At 42.0% G+C, this 20,960-nt stretch overlaps 1 protein-coding gene and 1 long non-coding RNA gene across 2 annotated transcripts in view; one reads left to right on the plus strand and one right to left on the minus strand.

Annotated features, from left to right (window-relative positions):
- The window catches only part of LOC135456061 (uncharacterized), a 69,464-nt gene that overhangs the window by 15,662 nt on the left and 32,842 nt on the right, over positions 1-20,960 (minus strand). Inside the window, exon 2 of the long non-coding RNA XR_010442460.1 lies at positions 14,789-14,835. This is a non-coding gene — a long non-coding RNA (uncharacterized LOC135456061). The remainder of the gene's footprint in view (positions 1-14,788; positions 14,836-20,960) is intronic.
- Positions 329-16,862, plus strand: EDN3 (endothelin 3). The gene is made up of 5 exons (XM_064729667.1): positions 329-751; positions 1,092-1,308; positions 12,931-13,095; positions 13,595-13,700; positions 14,444-16,862. Exons 1-4 carry the CDS (start codon positions 700-702, stop codon positions 13,665-13,667), a joined length of 507 nt encoding a protein of 168 aa, XP_064585737.1. The 5' UTR covers positions 329-699; the 3' UTR covers positions 13,668-13,700; positions 14,444-16,862.

Raw genomic sequence — 20,960 nt, forward strand, 5'->3', positions numbered from 1 at the left:
ATAGGTAAGTAGGGAAAAGAAAGTATGAATAAACTGGTGACAATTTCACCCACAGAAATCAGTGGCAGAGCCTTGTGGAGGGAAAAAAAAAAACCAAACCGCTCCAAACAACTCTCAAATACGCAGCCCAGCTTTAACTGAAAAAGCTGCGTTTTTATTACACAAGCGATTCCTCCTGGAATCAGACCCGGAGCAAGGGGATCAGGTAACTGACACGAGCCGCAGGCAGAGCAGCGCTGCGGGCCGTGCCTCCCCCGGGAGGATGCGCTGCCCAGCCCGCCGTTACCTGCCGGGGCAGCGGGGGCGGTGCGGGGCCGTGCCCGCCCCCGGCCCGCGCCCCGGGGGAGGCCGGCAGCTGTCGGCGGGTGGGAGGCGTCTGCAGCTGGAAAACAGCAGCTCCGCTTGCTGATCAGATTTGGGGGTGGGGTGGGAGGTGTGTGTGGGAAAAGCCGAGCGATGGATCTTCCCTTCTTTTGACAACGCTCTCCTCTTCAGGACTAAGTCTGCACTGGAGGAAATTAACTGCGAGGGAGAAGCGCTAATCACACCTCCGAGCGGGAGCCAACTCCCGGGAGCAGCGTGTGCCGCCAGCCCCAGGATATTCCCTGCCTCCAACCTGAAGTGATCCCTCCTGGAACGGTTCAGTCGCGCCTGCAGTTCACCTTTGCCTGCAGTTAACCAGCGTGCAATTTGGGTTTAATGGAGCTGGGTTTATTGTTCCTCTTTGGACTTACGATTACGTCGACTGCAGGTAACGTGAATTTCTTTCTTTCTTTGCCCACTTCCACGCATGCACACAAAGAAAGGCTGGGTGGTTTTTTGTGTTTCCTTTTTTTTTTTTTTTCCCTCCTTCCAAAAGGCTGTAAGCAGCAGCCCACTCCGGTGCGCTGTAAAGAACGGGACTGCGAATCCATCCCTTGGCCGTCCGTGGTTTATCCCGACCCGGCGGGCAGGCGCTGCAGCCCGGGGCGCACACGAACATAACGGTGCTGCCCGCGGGGAGCGGGGCCGGGCCCGGGGGGCTGCGGGCGGGGGAGTGCGGGCTCGGGGGTTTGCCGGGGTTTGCCGGGAGCTGAGCGCGGCTCTTGCAGGGACCGCGCTGCCCCGGCCCCGCTCCGCGCTGCCGGCGGCCGGCCCGGGACACCGCGAGCGCGACGAGAGCGGAGCGGCGGCGGCCGCGGGCGGCAGGGCCAGGGCGGACGGCGGAGCGCTGCGGCACCGGGCCCGGCGCTGCACTTGCTACACCTACAAGGACAAGGAGTGCGTGTACTACTGCCACCTCGACATCATCTGGATCAACACCCCCGAGTGAGTGCGGGAAATGGCGGGCGGGGAGCGGGCGGGGGAGCCCCGGGGACCCCGCGGGGCGGCCGCGGGCGGGGCGGGGGAGCCAGCGCAGCCCCCGAGCTGCCCCCGCGGCACCTGCCCGGCCCGGCCGGGTGACAGGAGCGAATCGCGGCGATTGCCCGCCAGAAACGCGTTTCTAACAACTCGCCCGCTGCGAGAGCAGCAATAGTGTGCGTGCGTGCAGCTGTACTAGTTTTGATACCAATTAGCGTGGAAAAATACCGAGACGTTAAGGTAATGTTTGAAAAATTCAATATGCCAGATTTTAAGATGTTACAAAAGAAAGCCTTTTACAACTGTGCTCTGCGGAAACGCAAGCTTTTGTTTGAACTCGTAATAAAAACAAATTTTGAAGCCGTTTTCCCTGGATTGGAAGTCCTGAGCTCCACACGTGCAGAAAAGCTGCTCTGCTGTCTGCACTGACAGCGCTTAATGGGGAGAAAGCATCCAGGAAGAGTGACACTTTGCCTACATCCCAAAGGTTAGGGGCCTCCTTTTCCTACACCACTGTATATATCCTGTCTTGCTGAGTAACCAAAACAGACCTCAGATTTGTAAAGATTCTCCCAGGCTGAGAGGTTCCTGTAGCAACCACAGCGATCAGTTCCGTACAAAAATAATCAGGACATCAGATGAACCTGAGAACAAATGACTTCAAGAATTCAAGATTTTCAGACTCTGGGGTGTGAACTTGAAGTATTCCGGTGACTAAAGTCTGGGAACAGTTGTAATGATTTAGATCTGCCTTTGAATCGATTGCAAAGCTTTTAATGAGATTAAAATAACAAAAGGAGTAGAAAAATAGAAAGTAGCCATAAACTAGGTTAAGTCAAATGGGGTTTAGGGCACTTAATTTGTAAATTCACGTGTGTGTCCTGGCTAGAGGCCATGTCTGATGACGTCTTTTGAACTTCTACCAACCTGTGAGTATCATGTATTCACACAAGTCATTCAATTCTTCGAGTTCCATACCTGCACTAATCCACCCCAGGATTACTTAGGGTTATTTTAGCCAAATATTTATGACTCAGTAAATTTAAGTCAGACCTCACTAGTGAAAATGGGGGAATGACATTCCTTTTCCCCTACGCACTGAATAAATAGACTTCTGCTAATTTTAAACACACGCTCCTCTTTTTTTTAAATTTTTTTTTAGTATATATTTTTTTAAGTCTACAGGACTTACAATTTTCATTCCACTGCCAAAATTATTTAGTGTGCATTAATTCAATGATATAGAGAATTTTCCTACATGAAAGTTTTGTGCCAGTATCACTAAAGAAAGAACAAAAAGTTATGAAACAAGGCATATAATGTTTTCATAATACCTGTAGAATTGGCAATGAAGTCTGTATAATAGTCCAAATATTAAACAGTTGGGGTTCTAAGTCTTTGCTTTCTTTACTGAAGTCAGTTGTACATAAAATAGCAGCAGATCTGTAAAGTCTATCCCCACTGGGAATAGGTTAACCTGAAATGATTTAATGTGAGGACTAGGAAATTCCCTTTTTATAATTTTTATGCCATATCATGGGATGTTTCTATGCAAAGCATGGAATGAATACATTCAATTTCAATATTAATTATTCACACAGAGTAATACATTTTTAGCTCCAAAGACATGAACTTGTACAACCTAGCAACACTGTTGGAACTGGGTGAATTGAACCTCTGAGGCTGACAAAGAGTGGGTGGATGATGGTGAAATTAGCCTGGAATTAGTCCAGCAGGGACTGAATTTCCTGAAATCTGTCTGAACTGGGCAGCTTTGCTGTCCTGCTCCGTGGACAGGTGATAGAGGTACAAAACTCTTGCTGAAACAGCACAGTTGTGATTTTTAGAAATCCCAGGATTCTTCCTAGGAATGCTCCCAGGGCAGAGGTGAACATTAAATTAAATGTATTGGATATTTTGAACCCTTTCAGTGCAACAGGAGCAGGATTTAAGATTCCATGTGCCATGAACAGGCACTAATTCTGCTCTGGTGATTGATTTGGAATAACATCTCAGGAAGTCAAGAGGTTCTTTGGGATGTGAATGAGGGGAACCAGGCCTGCTTGGGCAATTTAATATCCTGAGCAAGTTACACTGCTTCTTTGAAATGCAAGTAACCACGGGATGTGTACAGACTGGCTGTTTGTAAAAGGGGCTTTTACATTGCTCTTGTACACATGTTGTGGAAAGTTTTTGTATTTACTAAAACTTTGGCTCAAATGCAACTTGGAGGATCATACACACAGTGAGAGGCCAAAATGTTAGTGTTAAAGTTTGGAGAAGTTTTCCTGACATCTGTTGATTCTGGTATTTTTCTTGCTTATTTATATTTTTTCCCCACTACATCAAACCCTTCAACTGCTCTTTATTTTTTTCTTCCTTTTGCCCCTGACTTATTTATTTCACTTTATCGCTTCTTGTTCCCCACAAAATTTCCTCAGTACTTTCTGTTTTCAGGCTACTCCTGCCTCTATACTTTAAATACAAACTTTAATTTCTTCTTCGGTTCCTTCTCCTTTTCCCAACAGGAGCTGTTAAGCATTGTTGTAATATATTCAAAACAAATCTTGGTCATGGCCTCTCCTCCTTTTCTGGAAAAGCAGTTAAAGTTTTTATTGAAGCTGTTGGAGGCAGAGTGACAATAGAAGGTCTATTTCTATCCCTGCTGAGAAACCACTTAGATCAGCAGGGTGACAGTTGTAGAAAAGCACAAAATTGCAGAATGTGGAGCCTCTGACTCCCTAGAGCTTTCACCAATTAAATGAGAAATTATCTTTGCACACATGTTTTGAGTATTGCTCTATACTTGACTGTGAACCTCTGCTGTTAGTCCAGACCATGAGGAGCACCAGTGTTGGTTTGATATAGTGAGTCTTTCATTCTGGGAACAGTGGGAAAGTGGAAAAGAAGATGACCTAAAGAAAGGCAGGTAAGTCAGAAGAGAATAATGCAATTATGTGGTGCAGACAAACAAGGGTTGCATAACAAAGGTAATTAAAAGCTGGTAAACTGTTCTCACTGATAAGATTGATTAGCCAGGAATTAGTTTGCAATGTATTTTTTTTTTTGTCAAGCGATTAATTATGCTTATCTTGTTCTATAGCTACAGACACATTTTAAATAATGAATTGTCCTTTAAACAGTACCCACTGACGTAATACAGGCACAGCTTGATGCTTAATTTTGTAAGTTAAAGAAGAAAATATAGGCAAGGAAGAAAATATGGGCATGACTTCTTTTAGATCTGCTCTTCTTCAGAGGGGTACAGATGTACAACTGAGATTGTACATCCAACAGCAATAATAACAATTAATGATAGTTCATTCTGTTAATAACGTTAATGTTGCTGCATGAAGCTCTAGCAATGCTCAGAATGATGAGTGATGGATTAAAAGGGTGACAACTCCTAAGAAAGTGCTACCATCATGAGGGCACAGACACTCAAGTGGTCTTAAATTCTAAAATAAATGAGCATCTATGGCAATAATCCAGACATTTCCAAAGGAGAATTCCTCACTCAAACTAAGCACCAAAAATAAGAACATTTCTTTTGAAGGGTCTGAAACAAAGCAGAAGTGTTTTTTTCTTTCCTAAATGACATGTCATTTTGGTATTTGTTATTATGTTCAGAAGAGGAGTGAATGAAATTCTGTGACCACACTGTAAAGAGCATTTACATGATGTTCTAAGAGTTCTGTCTGCCAGTTACATAAATTTCTGAATCAGGCAAATTGGATGGACAAAGAGAAAGGCAGATTTTGGTCTAACACTGTGTTGCTGCTCTGATCCTCTGTACTTAACACAGGTTCAGTTTCCTCTGGGGGAGGGCAGGGACAGGGACAGGACTTGTGTCTGTCTGTCTTTGCTGTGTGGGACACACTGGGAGAGGATCTGCTCAGTGTCCCTTGCTGTGGGAGCACATGGGGACCCTGGAATGATCTGATATTTTGTCACTTAATAAAAAAAATTTGTTTCTGTGACTCAAGCAAGTCAGATAATCCTTAGCAACAAGTTAGCTCCAGATAGTGCCCAACAGAAATGTGTTTTCCTGACCTCAGGTGACACTGGCTGAGGTGAGAAAGGCTTTTCAGACACTTGTGGCTGTGTCTGTAAGTGATGATGAATGGGTTTGTCAGGAACTAAACAGCCTGAGCAGATCCCACCTGCACCCAGCTCTCCAGCAAATAAGAGTTAATGATCTTTGCTCTTTACTGACTTAGGTTACCATCAGAAAATCATCTCAGAATGGAAACAATCTGTAGCCTATCATCACTTCACTCACAGTTTTGCTCACACACACACAGATGATGTCTCAGGATGGTGTTCCAACAGACAAGATTTAATACAACCCAGGGCTTACTCTGCTCTAACTGCATGTGCTGCTGGCCAACTTTTCCTTCATAACATCTTTTTGTTACCTGCATCTCTTTGGTGACTGAATTTTGTTGAACAGAAGCCCACATAACAAAATTTCAGATACTTTAAATCCTTATGAATATTAAGTGATGTTCTAAATTATCATAATTACCCCAATTCTGGATAATTCTATTCATCATTAAATAAGTATGAGTGATGTATTGGTGTGAAGTATTTTACTGGAAATAAAAGTACACAGCTAAAGATGTCTTGTTCAGCAGAACAATTAAGCAGGTGCTTGTAAACTGTGGATCAGATTGAAAATCCCTGCTAGTCAGAGGCATGATGATAAAACAGTGGCTGTCAGCCAGGAAGCTCAAATAAGGAAGCTGATCTGTCAGCTGAACAGTGCACATGGTTAACCTTCAGAACCAAGTGCCAAAACTGAAATGATGAATCTGTTGAGTTGATTTTATTTTTCTGAATGAAGCTCGCCCTGATTTTGCAATCTTTACTGTCCATGGGAACATGTGGAATCTGTTTGTCTTGCAAAATCTTCATGTGAAACGAAGAATATCTCAATTAGATTTACTGAGCATAGTAACAGGCTCCTGCTGTAATTGTTATATTTTATTGTGGACAAACTGATTTGATTTTAGGCCTCTCTATTCAAAGAGATATTATTACATTTTAAAATGTGTACTGATCTCACACTTTCAGTGTCTCACTGTCTGAAGTGTGCAAAGTTTGCATTCCCTCCTCAGTCTAGAAGTAGAATATTTCCTCTGAGCTTACTGACAGTACTCCCAGCACTGATGTTTCACAGCAACCTCAGGAAGATTTGAAATGATTTGGCTCTGCAGTTCCAACCCCACATCCCTGCAGGAGCTGGCCCTGAGAAGATGAGGTCAGGGATGAGACATGCTGATAGCCAGGGCTTTGAAATTTCACCACTGCTGCTCCTGCTGGTCTAATTCTAAGAATAAACACTCTTGAGGGCTGTCAAACCACAGTCACTTTCACCAGTCTTACATTTTAACACCATGTGTTTATTTTCCCCTGGGTTTTTGTTTTATTTGTTTTTAAACCAGCAGTGGGTTTTGAACTCTACAGGCTGTGGAGAGAGGTAGGAACACGCAGTAGTGTGTGTTCCTTGTGTGCACTGCTGGGGTGGCTTCTGAAGCAGCAATAAGTACTCTGAATTTTAGTTTGAAAAAATCTTAATTTGATTAATTTCATCCATATCTCCCAGCTGCTCTGCCTTTTGGGCTTTACCTCAGTGGTTTTGTGCCACTGCTAAATGGTAAGAACCACTTACTGATAGTGCTGACTGCCAGTCAGAGGGAGAAAAGGAATAATGTGAATTTGGGCCTGACAGACAGAAGATGCTGCTCCAAATTTTACTTATTTCTTTAAATTAATGATTATATATCTTGTAATGGGGCTGGGAGCAGATTGGGATTGACATGAGGCAGTGAAGGAGATGCTGAGAGTTTTGAGAGAGGTATTTCTGTGACACACTGCCTCAGTTTATTAGGGCAGGTGAGCTCTACCCAGCTGCTCTGGGGGCTTGGGGTGTTAATGGACACCCCCAGGCGTGATTCATGTTGTTTACCCCAATAAATACCCCAGCTTTTCACTCCACAACTCAGATATTGTTCTGACCATTTTGAGAAACAGAACCTGTAACACCCCTTGGGCAGCTGCAGGAGGAGGATGGAGGGTGATAAACAGCTCCAGATTCTCACAGAGCCTGACCTGGGTACCAAGAAGCCCCAGGGGGAGGAAAAATCAAAGAACTCACGTGGTCAGTGAACCTGAGGTGAAGCAGGTGTGTGCAATCCTTGGCTTATTACCTAAGTTAGCTGTAATTAATAAGCTAAAACTAATTGGCATCCTTGCAAATTAGCAAATATTAATTAAAAGATAAGATAGCAAGGTCAGGGAGGTGCATCTTTTTGGATGATAGGAGCCTGTTCAAAATCTAGGAACACTGAGCACTACTAAATTGAGAATGTGGGAAAGAAAGGTGTGGCTATAAAAGATAAAAGTAGTTTCATCTGAAAATAGCTTTAACTTCAAAAAGCTACCCAGAAAAAGTGCAGCTTCTGCCAATGTGGACAGGATGTCCAAAACAGCACGTCAGGCATCCTTTGGAGATGTTTCACTCCTTAAATAATGGTAAGGATGGGTTAAGATGGGAGGTGCCTCTATTGTGAGCTCCTAAAAACCCCACAGGTTACAGGAAGAGCTGGAGCCAACTTCCAGAGCAGCCAATGATCTCTTCATCTGTAAAGCTACACACTGCTACTGCAGTGCTTTTATATTGAAATACACACAGAAATATCTGTTATTTTCCCAGGCATCATCCTTCATTTTGGGGACATTTTGTCTCACTTGGAGAATGGTAAATTTTGTTTCCTTTTCTCTCAGTGGTCCTTACAGGGATCCCATACATTTTGGGATTGTCTGAAAGCACTGGAGTCTGTTGAGAGCCTTGCTGGCCTGGATGTGTGCCAGAAAATATATTGGCTGAATCCTGAAATCACAGCATCTAAGATGATTGCTGCAACCCCCTCATCCCTTTGTTTAGGCTGAAACTCCCCAGTGCCCTGGAGGTATCTGCTGTGTTTAAGTGGCTGGGAAAGTAGAAAATAATAGCAGCTCATAGATCAATTATAACATAGCATGAGAAAGTCAGCCACATGTTATAAAATTAAAATAAACCAATTGGATTTGTCTGCCTGAATTCTGAGCCTTCACTGTGAGTGGGGGACAGCAGGACTCAGGCAAATTTTCTTTCCCAATTCACCCTGAAGATATTAATCCTTCCACAGGCAATTTTCTTCTGTGGAAGATTTTCACTGTTTCAGAATGGCTGTTCAGTGGAAAAATCACTTGATACCAATTGCTTGGTACTTCCTCTCTTTTTTCAACAAACAAATGCCCATTTCTGTTAGTTTAATGGCAAAACCTTCCTCCAAGAGCTAGCTGGCTCTTAGGGGGAGAGCTTTTCTAATTGTGTTGTGGAGATGAAGTACACAAATAATCTAGGTTATTTCAGCCTCTGTTACCCAATCTGACAAGAACACACTGTGCTATGATTAATTCTGTGCTGCTCTGTTATATATGAGATTATCTTCAGTTCATTTTCTGTTGCACTGACTAATCATAATTACCACACATGGAATAATTGCAAGTACTGGAGAATTGTGATAGTTTTGCTGGGGCTTTTTTTGCATACAGAGTCAAGAACAAATAGCTTGTACTACAGAAGCAATTGTTTCCTTAAACTCAGACCTTCTCTTTGTTAGAAAATGCTTAAGAACTGGGACCTTTATGCGCCCACAGGCTGGCTGGAGTAATCATAGTGAACCTCCCAAAAGAGTGTAATGCCTCAGAAATCACAGATTTGGGTGTTGCCAATCAGATACCAGTTCAAAGAAGTATCTTGGAAAGGCTGATTCAGAAATGTCTAGGTTTGCTTATTCTCCACTTTGTAGAGAAGAAAGGCATAAAGGACTCACAGAACACCTTAGCTGCAAATATATCTTAAACTCATATTCGTTTACTTCAGGAGAATTTTATTCTCCTAAAGGAAGAAATGCTGCATACTGAGTTAAAAGTCAGGAATTCAAGTTTTCTTGTGAAATGTAAACCTTAAAAAATTAATTAATTAAAAACCTGTGGATGCTGCAGAGAAATTTCAAAAAATATTAGTAAATGGCTTAGCCAGTACTTTGTCCAGGGACTGGGTCTTAAAAGGAACTGGTAGTTCAGGATCCCCCCAGTTCTGCCTCTGCCCCACCAGCTGATGTTCATCTTCACTGAGGGGACACAAAGTGCCCTGTGCGTATACAATTCACCAAACTCTTCATGATTATTGTTGGAAAGACTTTGGGTTGCTTTTGAAGTGTACTTTTTTTTTAGTTTGAATTTTTAGATTAGAAGACAAAACCAGGCATATTTGGGTTATTGTATTTCTATCTCTGATTGGCAAATCTGCACATTACCTTACACAAAAGCTTCATTCTGGTTAAAAGTCTTTGAAACTTGAAACACTTGAAAATGTCATTGCATTGGCACATGTTGCTGGTCCACTGGGAATGAAGCAGCCTTGAATACATTTTCTAAGCTATGAAGCATAATGTACTTAATTAGAAAGATCAGAACAAGTATCTAAACTATCACTTTCCTCCTTTGCTTAAGGCTGTGATTCAGGGCTCTTATCGCTTGTAATTATAATTATATCCTCCCCTCCTCCCAGTTTGCTGGAATTTACTGTCTCCTAGGAAAGGCAGCAGATTGGTAATGGGCCCCTTCCTCAATCACTGGAGTTCACATAGTGATGGACTGAGGTAAAATCAAAAGTTGATGACATTTCTGCTTGGTCCATTAATTTGCCAATTGCAGCCATTAAGAATAAAACTCGTGCCCTTCTTTCTCTCTGGCTATTCAGGCAGAGCCTCTGACTCAGGGAAAACTGTGGCTCAGTCCCACAGAGCTTTTGGTAAAACTTAAATTTAGAGCAAAAAAGCACAGTATCATATTTTGAAAGAGTGAACTTTTGAACAAGGAACCACTTTAAATAATGAGAATAACATATTACACTGTTTTATGTCTCATTAGCACAATGTAGGATGACATCTGCAAAAGCTGCAAGAAGCTTCTTTATGCCCTGGCAAACTATCTGTCATTAAACAGGGCTCTCACATTGTCTAAAATTCATCTTTCCATTTCAGTCTCTGTTGGAGCAGGAAGTTGAATAACAGAATTTTACCAGACACTTTTCATAGAGGGTTTGCCACTATTAAAAATAAATGAACTTTCCCCCCACTCCTGCCTCAAAATACCAGTTCTTACTTCATAAAAAACATGAATGTGTAAAAAATAGGATCATGGAGCAATTATTTATGTCAGGAGTTCCCTACATTAGCCATTTCACATTCACTATTGTAAAGCAGATGTCAGTATAGAATTATTAATACTCTTAAATTATAAAATGGGACTTGCTCCTAATCCTAAAGGCAACAAAAAGCTTTTTAAATGATGGTTTGAGAAGGGAGGCCAAAATCAAGTCCTAAAGTCTTTTAAGACAAATGTGGGTGTTCTTGGTCTCTCCCAGTGTCCCGGCATAGGAGTTATGTGGTGAAAATAAGGAACATTTTCTGCATGGAGGCAGACCAGGACCTGCTGGAGAAAAACCATCCCTGGGCTCTGAACACAGAAGCATTGCTTGTGATTTTCTTTCTCTCAGGATGATTTTAGGATCAACCTAACTCTGACAGGTTCAGGCTGTGAAAGACAAGGTGCACTGGTACAAATGTACTAGGAGTGCAGAGGCTTGAATAAATTATTTGCATCAACTGTACTGATGTTGCATCAAAAATTGTTGTAGAGATTAGGAAAATAATGTTTCTGAACCTTTCAGCCCACCATGTGTGTGGGAAAATGGAAAATTTGCAGCTTTCCCATTAGCAGCCTAATGATGTTTTTATGAAAGCAAATGAAAGAAGCAGAGCTATGTGAAGGTAGTGGTTCCAGACTCATTATTCAGGCTTTGTTCTGTAACCTTTCTGTAACCTTTCTAGATTGACTCTGACTTCCTCTTCCCTGTCTTTTTCTTTTCTTTTTTTTTTTTTCTCCACTCCTCCCCTCCTCTTTCTTGCTTTTGAACATGAGATTCTCTTCAGATTTTTAGCATTTGTGGGTTTGTGGCTTGCTTAGCCCATCCCTCAAGTCCTCAGGAACTTTTATGAGTCTCTAGAAGTTTCATGGGGAGTACAGCTGCTGTTGATTGAGATTCTTTAACAGCTTGGAAGAGAGTGATTTATGACATCAATCCAAACTATCCAATTCTTTGTGGGGATTTTAGCAGGCAGTGATGAACCATGTCCTTTTCTGATAGGAATATTGACCATAACCCATTAAACAGCAAATCATGCAGAGACATAAAGGGAGGTACCTCCTAATATTTCTTGGTGTGCTGCAGCACAGAATAGGATCTCTCACAGAAAGGTAGAACCATACAAGGAGGATTGTGTGGGAATTTCTTGCATTTTTAACTCCAGGGGTCATTCAAAACTTGATGCAGTAAATGAGTCATGCTGACAGTTTTCTTAATTTCTCAATGATAAAATTAACGACAAGTCAGACTCAGAACCATGAACTACATGAAAACTACACAATGTTACTGATCTGGTGAAATCAGCACAGCTCCTCTGTCACTTCAGGCCAGCCAAGGCACTGAATGTGACAGATTTTGTGCATTGGCTGGGGAAAACAACACAACACAGGAATAAGGAGTAAAATAAACAATAACCTGGGGATGTATGTGCATCACCTCTTAGGTATTCCAATTTTTTTTCCTAGTAGTGTATCTGCCAGTTAATCCTTCCAGTAGAGCTGACTGCTAATTCATATTTTGGTGAAAGCCTGAGCTGATGGAGCAGAAGCTATGATCTGGTCCAGGGAGAACTTAGACGTGGGATCTCAGCACCTCAGGACTGAGGTGCCGAGTCACCGAGACCACTCTTGGGGGGCTTGGGAGTCCTGGAATGTTGCCAGAAGTGTCTGGTGGCTGGACTTTGACTCTACACGGGAGATGACACCTGTATGAGGGTAGGAGGATCCCACTGGGGTGAATGGTGAAGGGATTAGTTAATTAGAGGGTGAGACACAGGGTTTAGGATTTATGTACAGGGGGGTTTAGAGAAGTAAGATGGAGGAATTGGGGCGTGTCTTGTCCTTCTTCTTCTTCTTCTTCTCTTCCATCTTCTGTGGTGATGGTGGCACTTTGGGATTGGTCATTACTAAAAGTGCACCGAGCAATAAGAATAAAAGGTATTAGAGAAAAATGATAAATATTGTACACGTAACTTTGGGTATAAAGATAGGTGACTGTCCGGAGGGCAGGGAGTGTGCTCATGGCTGGCTGCTGAGCAGACCTCTGTCGGGCTGAAAGAAAATCTTTTAGATAAACAATTAATAAACATAAAGACCGAAAGAAGAACTGAAGCCTCTTCTCGTCCTTCGATACGCGGGCTGCCCCAAGGCCACTCCGGGCCCTTCCAGGCCCTCCAAACAGCCGAAAACCAGACAACTGGCGTCCCTGGGTGGGCTCGAACCACCAACCTTTCGGTTAACAGTGCTTTCCATCAACAGATCTCTTCACTAAACTAGCAAAGGGGTGGAACAGAATTGTAATTGGTTCCTGTGTGATTCTCACGGCAGGAGGACTGTGCCCTATGGACTGTCTAACTACAGAGGCAGCTTCAGAGGCAAGAGGAGCACAGGGCAGAGCCAGAGCGCTCCCCAGCCCTCGCTGCGCTGCTCCTGCTCGGATGCCCATGACAAGCAGTGTTTGCAGTTCTGCAGAAGAATGCAGGACAGAAGGAGGTGAGTCACTTTCCCTGTCACTGCTACCTGGCCACATGATGAGGCATTTTATGGAGATAAATTAATTAAGATGCATTTATCAAGAGGAAGTGATTAAAAGGTATTGATTTTAAAGAAACCTCCCCTCTGCAGTTGTGGTGGGTTAACCCTGGCCAGCAGCCAAGCACTTCCACTGATGCTTGTTCACTTCCCCTTCAGTGGGATGGGGGAGTGAACAGGAAGAAAAAAAAGCAAGAAAACTCCTGTGTCACATCACAGTTTAATAAGTGAAGGAAAGAGGCCAGAGCCAGCCAGTACTGCTTGGAATTTTCTTTTTTTCTGTTTCTTTTTATGATGTGGTGATTTTGAAACAGCAGATCTGTCCAGTTAGGGGCATGCTGAACATTGCACTGATCTAGAATGTTTTATGCAGTCTAACAAAGAGCATGACATTGTCATTTCACCTATGGGGGCATTGCCTAAACTTGTCACTGTGTTCTCATCAATCTCTATTCTACAGAAATCATGGATCAATGAAAAAGACAGAGGAGAAAGACCAATGCAGGGAAGAGGAACACAATTTTGTTCAGTAGCACAGAGAGTCTGGAGGATTCTGAACAAATCAGGTATGTTACAGATGCTTAATGTTAAAAAGAAATATTCACTTTCCATAAATGTTCTTTGTATTGCAGAATCCTTAATTATTTTGAGTGAATATTATCACTCCTTCCCTAAATTAAGGACAAAATTTGGCCCATGAATTGTTTGGGGTTTTTTTTCCCTAATTTAATTTTTGAAATAAACTTTACTATACACAGAACTGCTACGGCCTTTCTTGTGTTGATGTAACCCCTTCAAAAGTTGGATTATTTGGCTATAAGCCAATACATATTTTAGCTTTTTTTTTAGGACAAGGGCTGTTCCTGTCTATCATGTTTTTCCTCATTTAGCACTGCTGCAAATTAAGCTACACATCCCAGTGCAGTGCTCCAGTGAAAGCTGAAGTGTTAAGGTAAAGAAACAGCAAAAACTGTGGAAGAAGTATCTGGAGGGAAAAGTAAATCTGCTTTTGTTGTCAGGTATGAGGAGGTTACTGTGAGCCAGTAGCCAGTTTCAAATATTACCACTTCTAAAAAAGTCACACCAATACCCCAAATTCTTTGCTATGAAGGGAAACACTTGGATTAGAAGTCCCCAAGCTGAATTTGTTGCTGTGATTATTTGAGCAGAGCTAATTAGAGAATGGTGTAGAACTCACTCTGTACACATAACAAAGGAGGGCAACCACAATTATCTCAGCTAACAGGGACTTAGTGCTGAATATTCAACAGTTTGGCTCTATTTGTTTGTTGCTTTGTTTTCTTTAAAGCTTTAACATTTACTTGCTGGAGCTCAGAAACAAGAACTTAAACTACAACTCTCCCTTGAGATGGACAAACTTGATGCTTCAGTGTGATGCCAGTGGAGAATTCAGCAGTAGGCAACACTTCCATTTCAGCAGTGCCCCTCTGAGGGCATGGGAACCTGTATGAAGAAGCTTTTCTCCCCTCGAGAGAGCCTCAGAAAAGGATAAACCTTTACCATGTAACCTGGCAGGGAATGTATCACTATTGAGGAAAACTTCAAAGGCAGACCCAAACTTCAGCAATGCAAAGCTTCAGGAAACGTTTTTCGCTGTGATTTAAACAAGTACAATAGAAACTGTTCCACTCACTGTTTGCTCTGTGTCTGAAGATTCCATCCACAGTTCTGTGCAGGCAGCTGCAAGTGGAGAATGAGGAGAGTTAGAGGGAGATTGCCTCTACATCAGTTCTCATTAAGAATAAACAGATACAAAATATTTCTCTTGTTAATGTATGCAAGCCTGAATCATCATATTGTAACTTTGTGGCAGATGTTTAAATGACAGTATCTATGCAGAATAAATATGAATGGCTAATATAAATACTATTATAAACTATAGCAAGTTAAGAGTATACATTGAGTATTCAATAGATTACCTAATTTAGGCACAAGTTATTCCTGCACTTGGAAGTTCCATTCAAACACACTTACAGTGATTATCTGGGGATGCACTGTAGCTGGTGAACAGAACTTCAGTGATTCATCCCAAAGAATTTTCCTACAGATGCAAGGCTAGGACTGTGGAACTTGATGCCATCAGAGTCATTTCTGTGCTGGCCATTTGCTGTGCCAGGCCCCTACAGGTCACAGCCACAGCACATCCCCTGGGCTTTGCACAAATCCCATTATCTCTCCATTGAAACACCAGCACCAAATAACCCAGAAACTTGGCAATAAGGATTAAATCCAACCCTGGACATTTTTCAGTGTAAACGATTTCTTCAGAAATTATGGACTTATTTTTGCTACAAGGATACAAGAGTAAGCAAAGGAAAAAGAGTAACTTTTGCAAATCCTGTTCTATATTATTTAAAAGGGAGGAAAGCCCTTACTTGTGACATTACAAATTTTTTGGGGGTTTACTGACCTTAATGCAGACTTTCCCCAGGGCACATAGGTTAAACAACAACCCCCTGTTTTTAAATTATATTTTAGAAGAAGAAAGATGGAGACCAAAGGAAAAGTGAAAAGAAATCAACAGTAAAAATATCTATATAGGGCTTAAACCAGTGGTAATAGTTTTTGTTCAAAACAAGAAAGGGAGGTCTTTGCCAAAGCATATGATATATTTTATATATATGTGGATATATTTCATAAATAAATTATTACAGTTATAAAATTAAATATATCTTTCAGTTATTGCATTTGTATCAGTTTCTTACTTGCTGTGTAACTGATTTTGTACATTTATAGAAAATAGATTATTTATTGTATAAAACCACTAGACACACTATTTTTTGGTATTCTTTTTTAAAAGACATTGTATAGTTTTGGGGTTTTTGAAAAAGAATCAGGCTTTGTTATGAAGAATGCTTAATGTTCCTAATGTTCCTTTGTGACCAAAACCTGGAAATTTCTTCCCCTGACAAATCCCTCCACACAGGTCACACAGCTTGCTGCCTTTAAGAGGTTGATAATTCTCCTGACAGTCTGGGAATTGAGTAGGAAAACAGGAGAGCAAACTCTGTGCTAGTAATTATGCATAAAAAGTCACGTTTCAATTTTGGGTCCTTTCGCTATAAATGTAACCCTCATCTGTCCCCTAATCCTGGGACAAACAAGGCAAAAGTTATTTGTCCTGAGAGTTCTTTATGTGGCCAATGTCCCTGGAGCTCAGCTCCAGTCCCAACCACGTCCCAGGGCTGAGCAATCCTCCAGAGCCTCCTCAGCTCAGCTTTTACATGACCTGCTCAGCCTGTGCTTGGAATTCTCCTGTCTTCCCCCATGTGAATTCAATTTAAATGTTCCATTTGAAGATGGATTCACACCTTCCCCAGTCCCAAATGCTTTAATTTAATTTTCTACAATCACAAAAAAAGAGAAATTTCTAATTGGGTTCTTTCTTTGACATGGAGGCAGATTTAGCCCTTGAGTGGTGGGCTACAGATGTTACTGTTGTGTTTTCTCCTTAGGAAAGAGAAATCCCCCTTTTTTTTTTTTTTTCCTATATGAATTCCACATTGAAGGGGTTTGGTTTTGGGACTCTGGTGCCAATGTACCAGTTAATGTGAAAATCAGTCCATTCTGAATACAGCAAAAGAAAGAAAATGAGAAATAATGTTGTGTCAAGTTCAGAAGAAGGAAAATTTAACTGTAGATATTTCCAAATAAACCCATAAACCATAGAATTTACCTGAAAGTTGTGTGTGCTGGATTCTAGTTTTGAACTATCATTGTTCCATCTGGGAACAGTTAACAACCATGAGAGTTTTTACTTAATTTCATGTTTATAGGAAATGTCACCTGTAGTATTTCTCATTGACTCACTTTACCTAATTTTAAATTTGTACTAGAAGGTGTTAAGCTAATTGGAAGCACAACTCTTTAAAAGTCATACATAGAAATAAACTCATTTACAACTAATATATGTTTTTAATTAAGAAACAACTCTTAAAATCTGATAAATCATAAAAGGGTTATTTGCAAAAGTTAGAATTAAAGGCTACATCTTTCAACATGTAATCTTAGCATAGTTAGATGTCCTCAGATTCACTCTTGTTCTGGGATATTATTTTGAGGACATTTGTACTTTTACATTTGTAACAACAAATTAGTTCCAGTTCTTACTCTACTCAATGTAAAACCATATATGTACAAATCTGCTATAATTCTGCCAGAGTTCCATAGCACTCATTCTAATTCTCAGTACTAAAAGTTCAGTTTTGCGTTGTTAGTAGCAATAAAAACAATAAATGATCAAAAGCACAGAAAACAACGTTGAAAGGAGCTTTGGAAGAATTTAAGTTTTTATCCTCAAGGAGATGAGAGTGCAACCCCCATGCAAAGGGCTGTGAGGGAGAGGAGAGCCCCATTGTGTTCCCTTTGTCCCCAGAAGGAATTCAGGGAGCTCAGGGCTCACAGCAAAGCCCTTCAGGTGAGCTCATCAGCAGGAGGGGGGAAGTGCCATGGAACAGAGTCCCCATCACCAGCTGCACCTCCCCTCCTTGGCTGTGCCTGGGGACAGCCACAGAGAGACTGGCAGTGACAGGCAGGGACAGTCAGGCAGGGACAGTCAGGGACAGTCAGACAGTGACACTCAGACAGTGACAGTCAGTGATATCAGCAGTGACACTCAGGCAGTGACAGACAAGAGTACAGACAGGGACAGTCAGGGCAGTGACAGTCTGCAGGCAGGACAGTCAGGCAGGGACAGGTAGAGATGACAGTCAGCAGTGACAACAGTGACAGCAGTGACAGTCTGCAGTGACACTCAGGCAGTGACAGTCAGACAGTGGGCAGTCTGGCAGTGGGCAGTCATGGCAGTGACACTCAGACAGTGACACTCAGACAGTGACAGGCAGGGACAGTCTGGCAGTGACACTCAGTGACACTCAGACAGTGACAGGCAGACAGTGACAGGCAGTGACAGTCAGACAGTGACACTCAGACAGTGACACTCAGACAGTGACAGTCAGTGACAGTCAGACAGTGACAGTCTGGCAGTGACACTCAGACAGTGACAGGCAGACAGTGACAGGCAGTGACAGTCTGGCAGTGACAGGCAGACAGTGACAGCTGCAGTTGGACAGTGCAACAGTGGACACTCAGACAGTGACAGCAGGACAGACTGCAGTGACATCAGACAGTGACATTCAGACAGTGACAGGCAGACAGTGACAGTCAGACAGTGACAGGCAGACAGTGACAGTCTGGCAGTGACAGTCTGGCAGTGACAGGCAGTGACACTCAGACAGTGACAGTCTGAGGGGACACCAAAGCTGGAAGGGGCCTTGTCCTCCTCCATTGTTGGGTGATTGTTCCCATCCCCAGAGCAGAGCTCATCCCACTCCCTGTCCTTTACAGTAAATGGCTCCTTGTTGCTGTGCCTGCTTTTGGGGACACCATTCTGTTGATTCTCCCTACGTCCAAAATTCTTGTAATGCCTGGAAGCCAAGTTCATCTACAGATCCTTCTCCTTTATGTCATCCCTGCATTGATCCCCCACTGGCACCATCCAACATCCTTCACACAAACTCAGATGCTGTTTTTAGGAGCTGGCTGTCAGAGCAGCCAGGCAAAAATAACTCTGCTGTGACAGATTGCTGAGGACAATCATGAACATTTGATTTAAGACAACAAAATCGTTTGTCTTGACAAAAGTGAAATGCAGGCTGAATTAAGACTGAGTAATGTAACTAAAAGTCATCATTAGAAAAGGAACAAATTCTATCCATGTGAGCATTAAATCTTTCAATCCACAGCTTGAAATCTATTGGAAGAGTAATCAAGGAAAATTGCAAACAGATGACTCTGGAAACAATGTTTGTTTTCACTACTAGAGTTTTACAATGCATAATATATAACCTGATCTGGAGAGCTTTATGCTACAAAGAAATGTCAGGATTGAGAGATTGGACATGCTAAGCAAGTTAAACAAAGCATATTGCACCCTCTGTTTGCCTTGCAGTAGTATCTTCCAAACTTTGCTTAAAAGTACATTTTAAGGAGTAGTTTGACTTCCAAGGTTTTCAGCAGTGCTTCAGAGGACAGATGTGCCTTGATGTGCACTTCAAAGCTATCTCTGCAATGGAGGGATCCATGCAGATTGTGGGTAGCACAACTGAGCTTCAAGAGAGGTTTGCATTGAGGTTCAAGCCTTGACTCCAGTTTTGCCATGGGAAACATCTCTCTGAAGCCTTGGGCTCTTTCCACTGGCCCCAGTGTTCACATCAAACACCCCTCCCCTTATCTAAGTCCTCTGGATTAGTTCCTTCCTTTTATTTCAGTGGGATCCATTGTATAACAGACCAGGTGCTGGTCATTTCCTGAACTCACCACTTTCAGAACTTAGGGAGATGGGTAGGTCTAAAAACTCCTTGTGCACCTCTGTGTTACTTTTGGGATCTAAATATCTTTTCCATGTGCTATCAGTGGTCATTGGTAAGTGGATACCTTGGCTCACACTTCCTGCAGATGTCTGCAGCAACATAAATGGAACTGACTGAAGTTTGAGCCCTTTAACAAAAAAGATTAGAAGACTTTGACATTCAGACTCCATTTTCCCCATAAATATTTTAAAAAAATCCTATATGGACAAGATAATGTAGATACTGAAGGGCCAACATGTTAAACAATGAAATAACCTTTGAGAAGGTGAGGTGTTTTTTTACCTGTTACAATGGCAATTCCATTAAACTACAAGTCACATTTCTTAAGTAATCATTTCTGCTGAAGCTGTTTCTCAGAGTGTGAAACAGCTCTCCCTTAGGTTACTGAGTATTTATGTGTTTTATTGATGGTACTTTTGCCACAGCTTTCCAGTAAATCTTTGCTCTACTGCAACAAATTATAATAACTGTAATTTTTTTATAGTTCCTTTTGATTTAGCTGTCTTGTTTTTACAATCACTCCTCTCACCCCCACCACAAAGAACTGACTGAACTTGGAAATGTTTTAGTGTCTCACTGCTTCCCTTTGGTGTTCCAGGCCTGGCAATCTGTATTGCTCTAGAGAAGAGCTGCCTTCATTTACCACTGCAGGCCCTCAGTTATGCAAATACTTCCAACGCAGATGTGAAGAGGGTGGGAGCCTTTTGTCATTAAAAAATAAATGTGCAAACTATTGTAGCAATATAAAATATATATTGAATGGCTAGTGCACGAGGTGAGCAACAAAACCACAGAAAAGCAGATGTAAAAATCAAAGCCCAGAGGCTCCATTAGAAGATTCCTGGAACTATGCATATATTTATTCAATTCTGATATCATTAAGATGCAGATCCCAAAGAGATGGTTTTTAAATCTGTAGTTTGTTTCCCCATATTGATCACAGAAGAGGAATCCATTAATGTCACAATGAAGTCAGTTTCCAGCTCCTTCTGGTGTCAATTTGGATAGTCATGGGTCAGCTGAAGGTCACATTTTCAGTGGTTTTAAGACACTACAACTGAGAACCAGATTAAACCTAAGCATTTGAATTATTAAATGTAAAAATTTTCTTTATACAAATCTGCTCATGAATTAATACATTCAAAACACCTGTACCAGTTCCCAAGGGTTATCTTTCATTAACATTCTTCCTTTAAGCAAAGTTCCAAAGAGCTTGGATACCCTGTATCTGCAGGAGCACAGAAGAAAAATGAAAACTGGAGGAGAGGAAATCCTGCACCAGAGTTCAATAACCCCCAAATCATAGTTCTGATTCTGCTATCTCTCTATGGGATCTTGGGTAAATTACTCAGGCTCTTATTGCAGACACTGACACAAGGGCAAGACCCAAAGCTGTGTTTGTGTTAAGATCCCTGCAGAGCCAGTCCTAAGCCA

Source organism: Zonotrichia leucophrys, chromosome 20 (assembly GCF_028769735.1).
Source record: "Zonotrichia leucophrys gambelii isolate GWCS_2022_RI chromosome 20, RI_Zleu_2.0, whole genome shotgun sequence".
NCBI lineage: Eukaryota > Metazoa > Chordata > Aves > Passeriformes > Passerellidae > Zonotrichia > Zonotrichia leucophrys.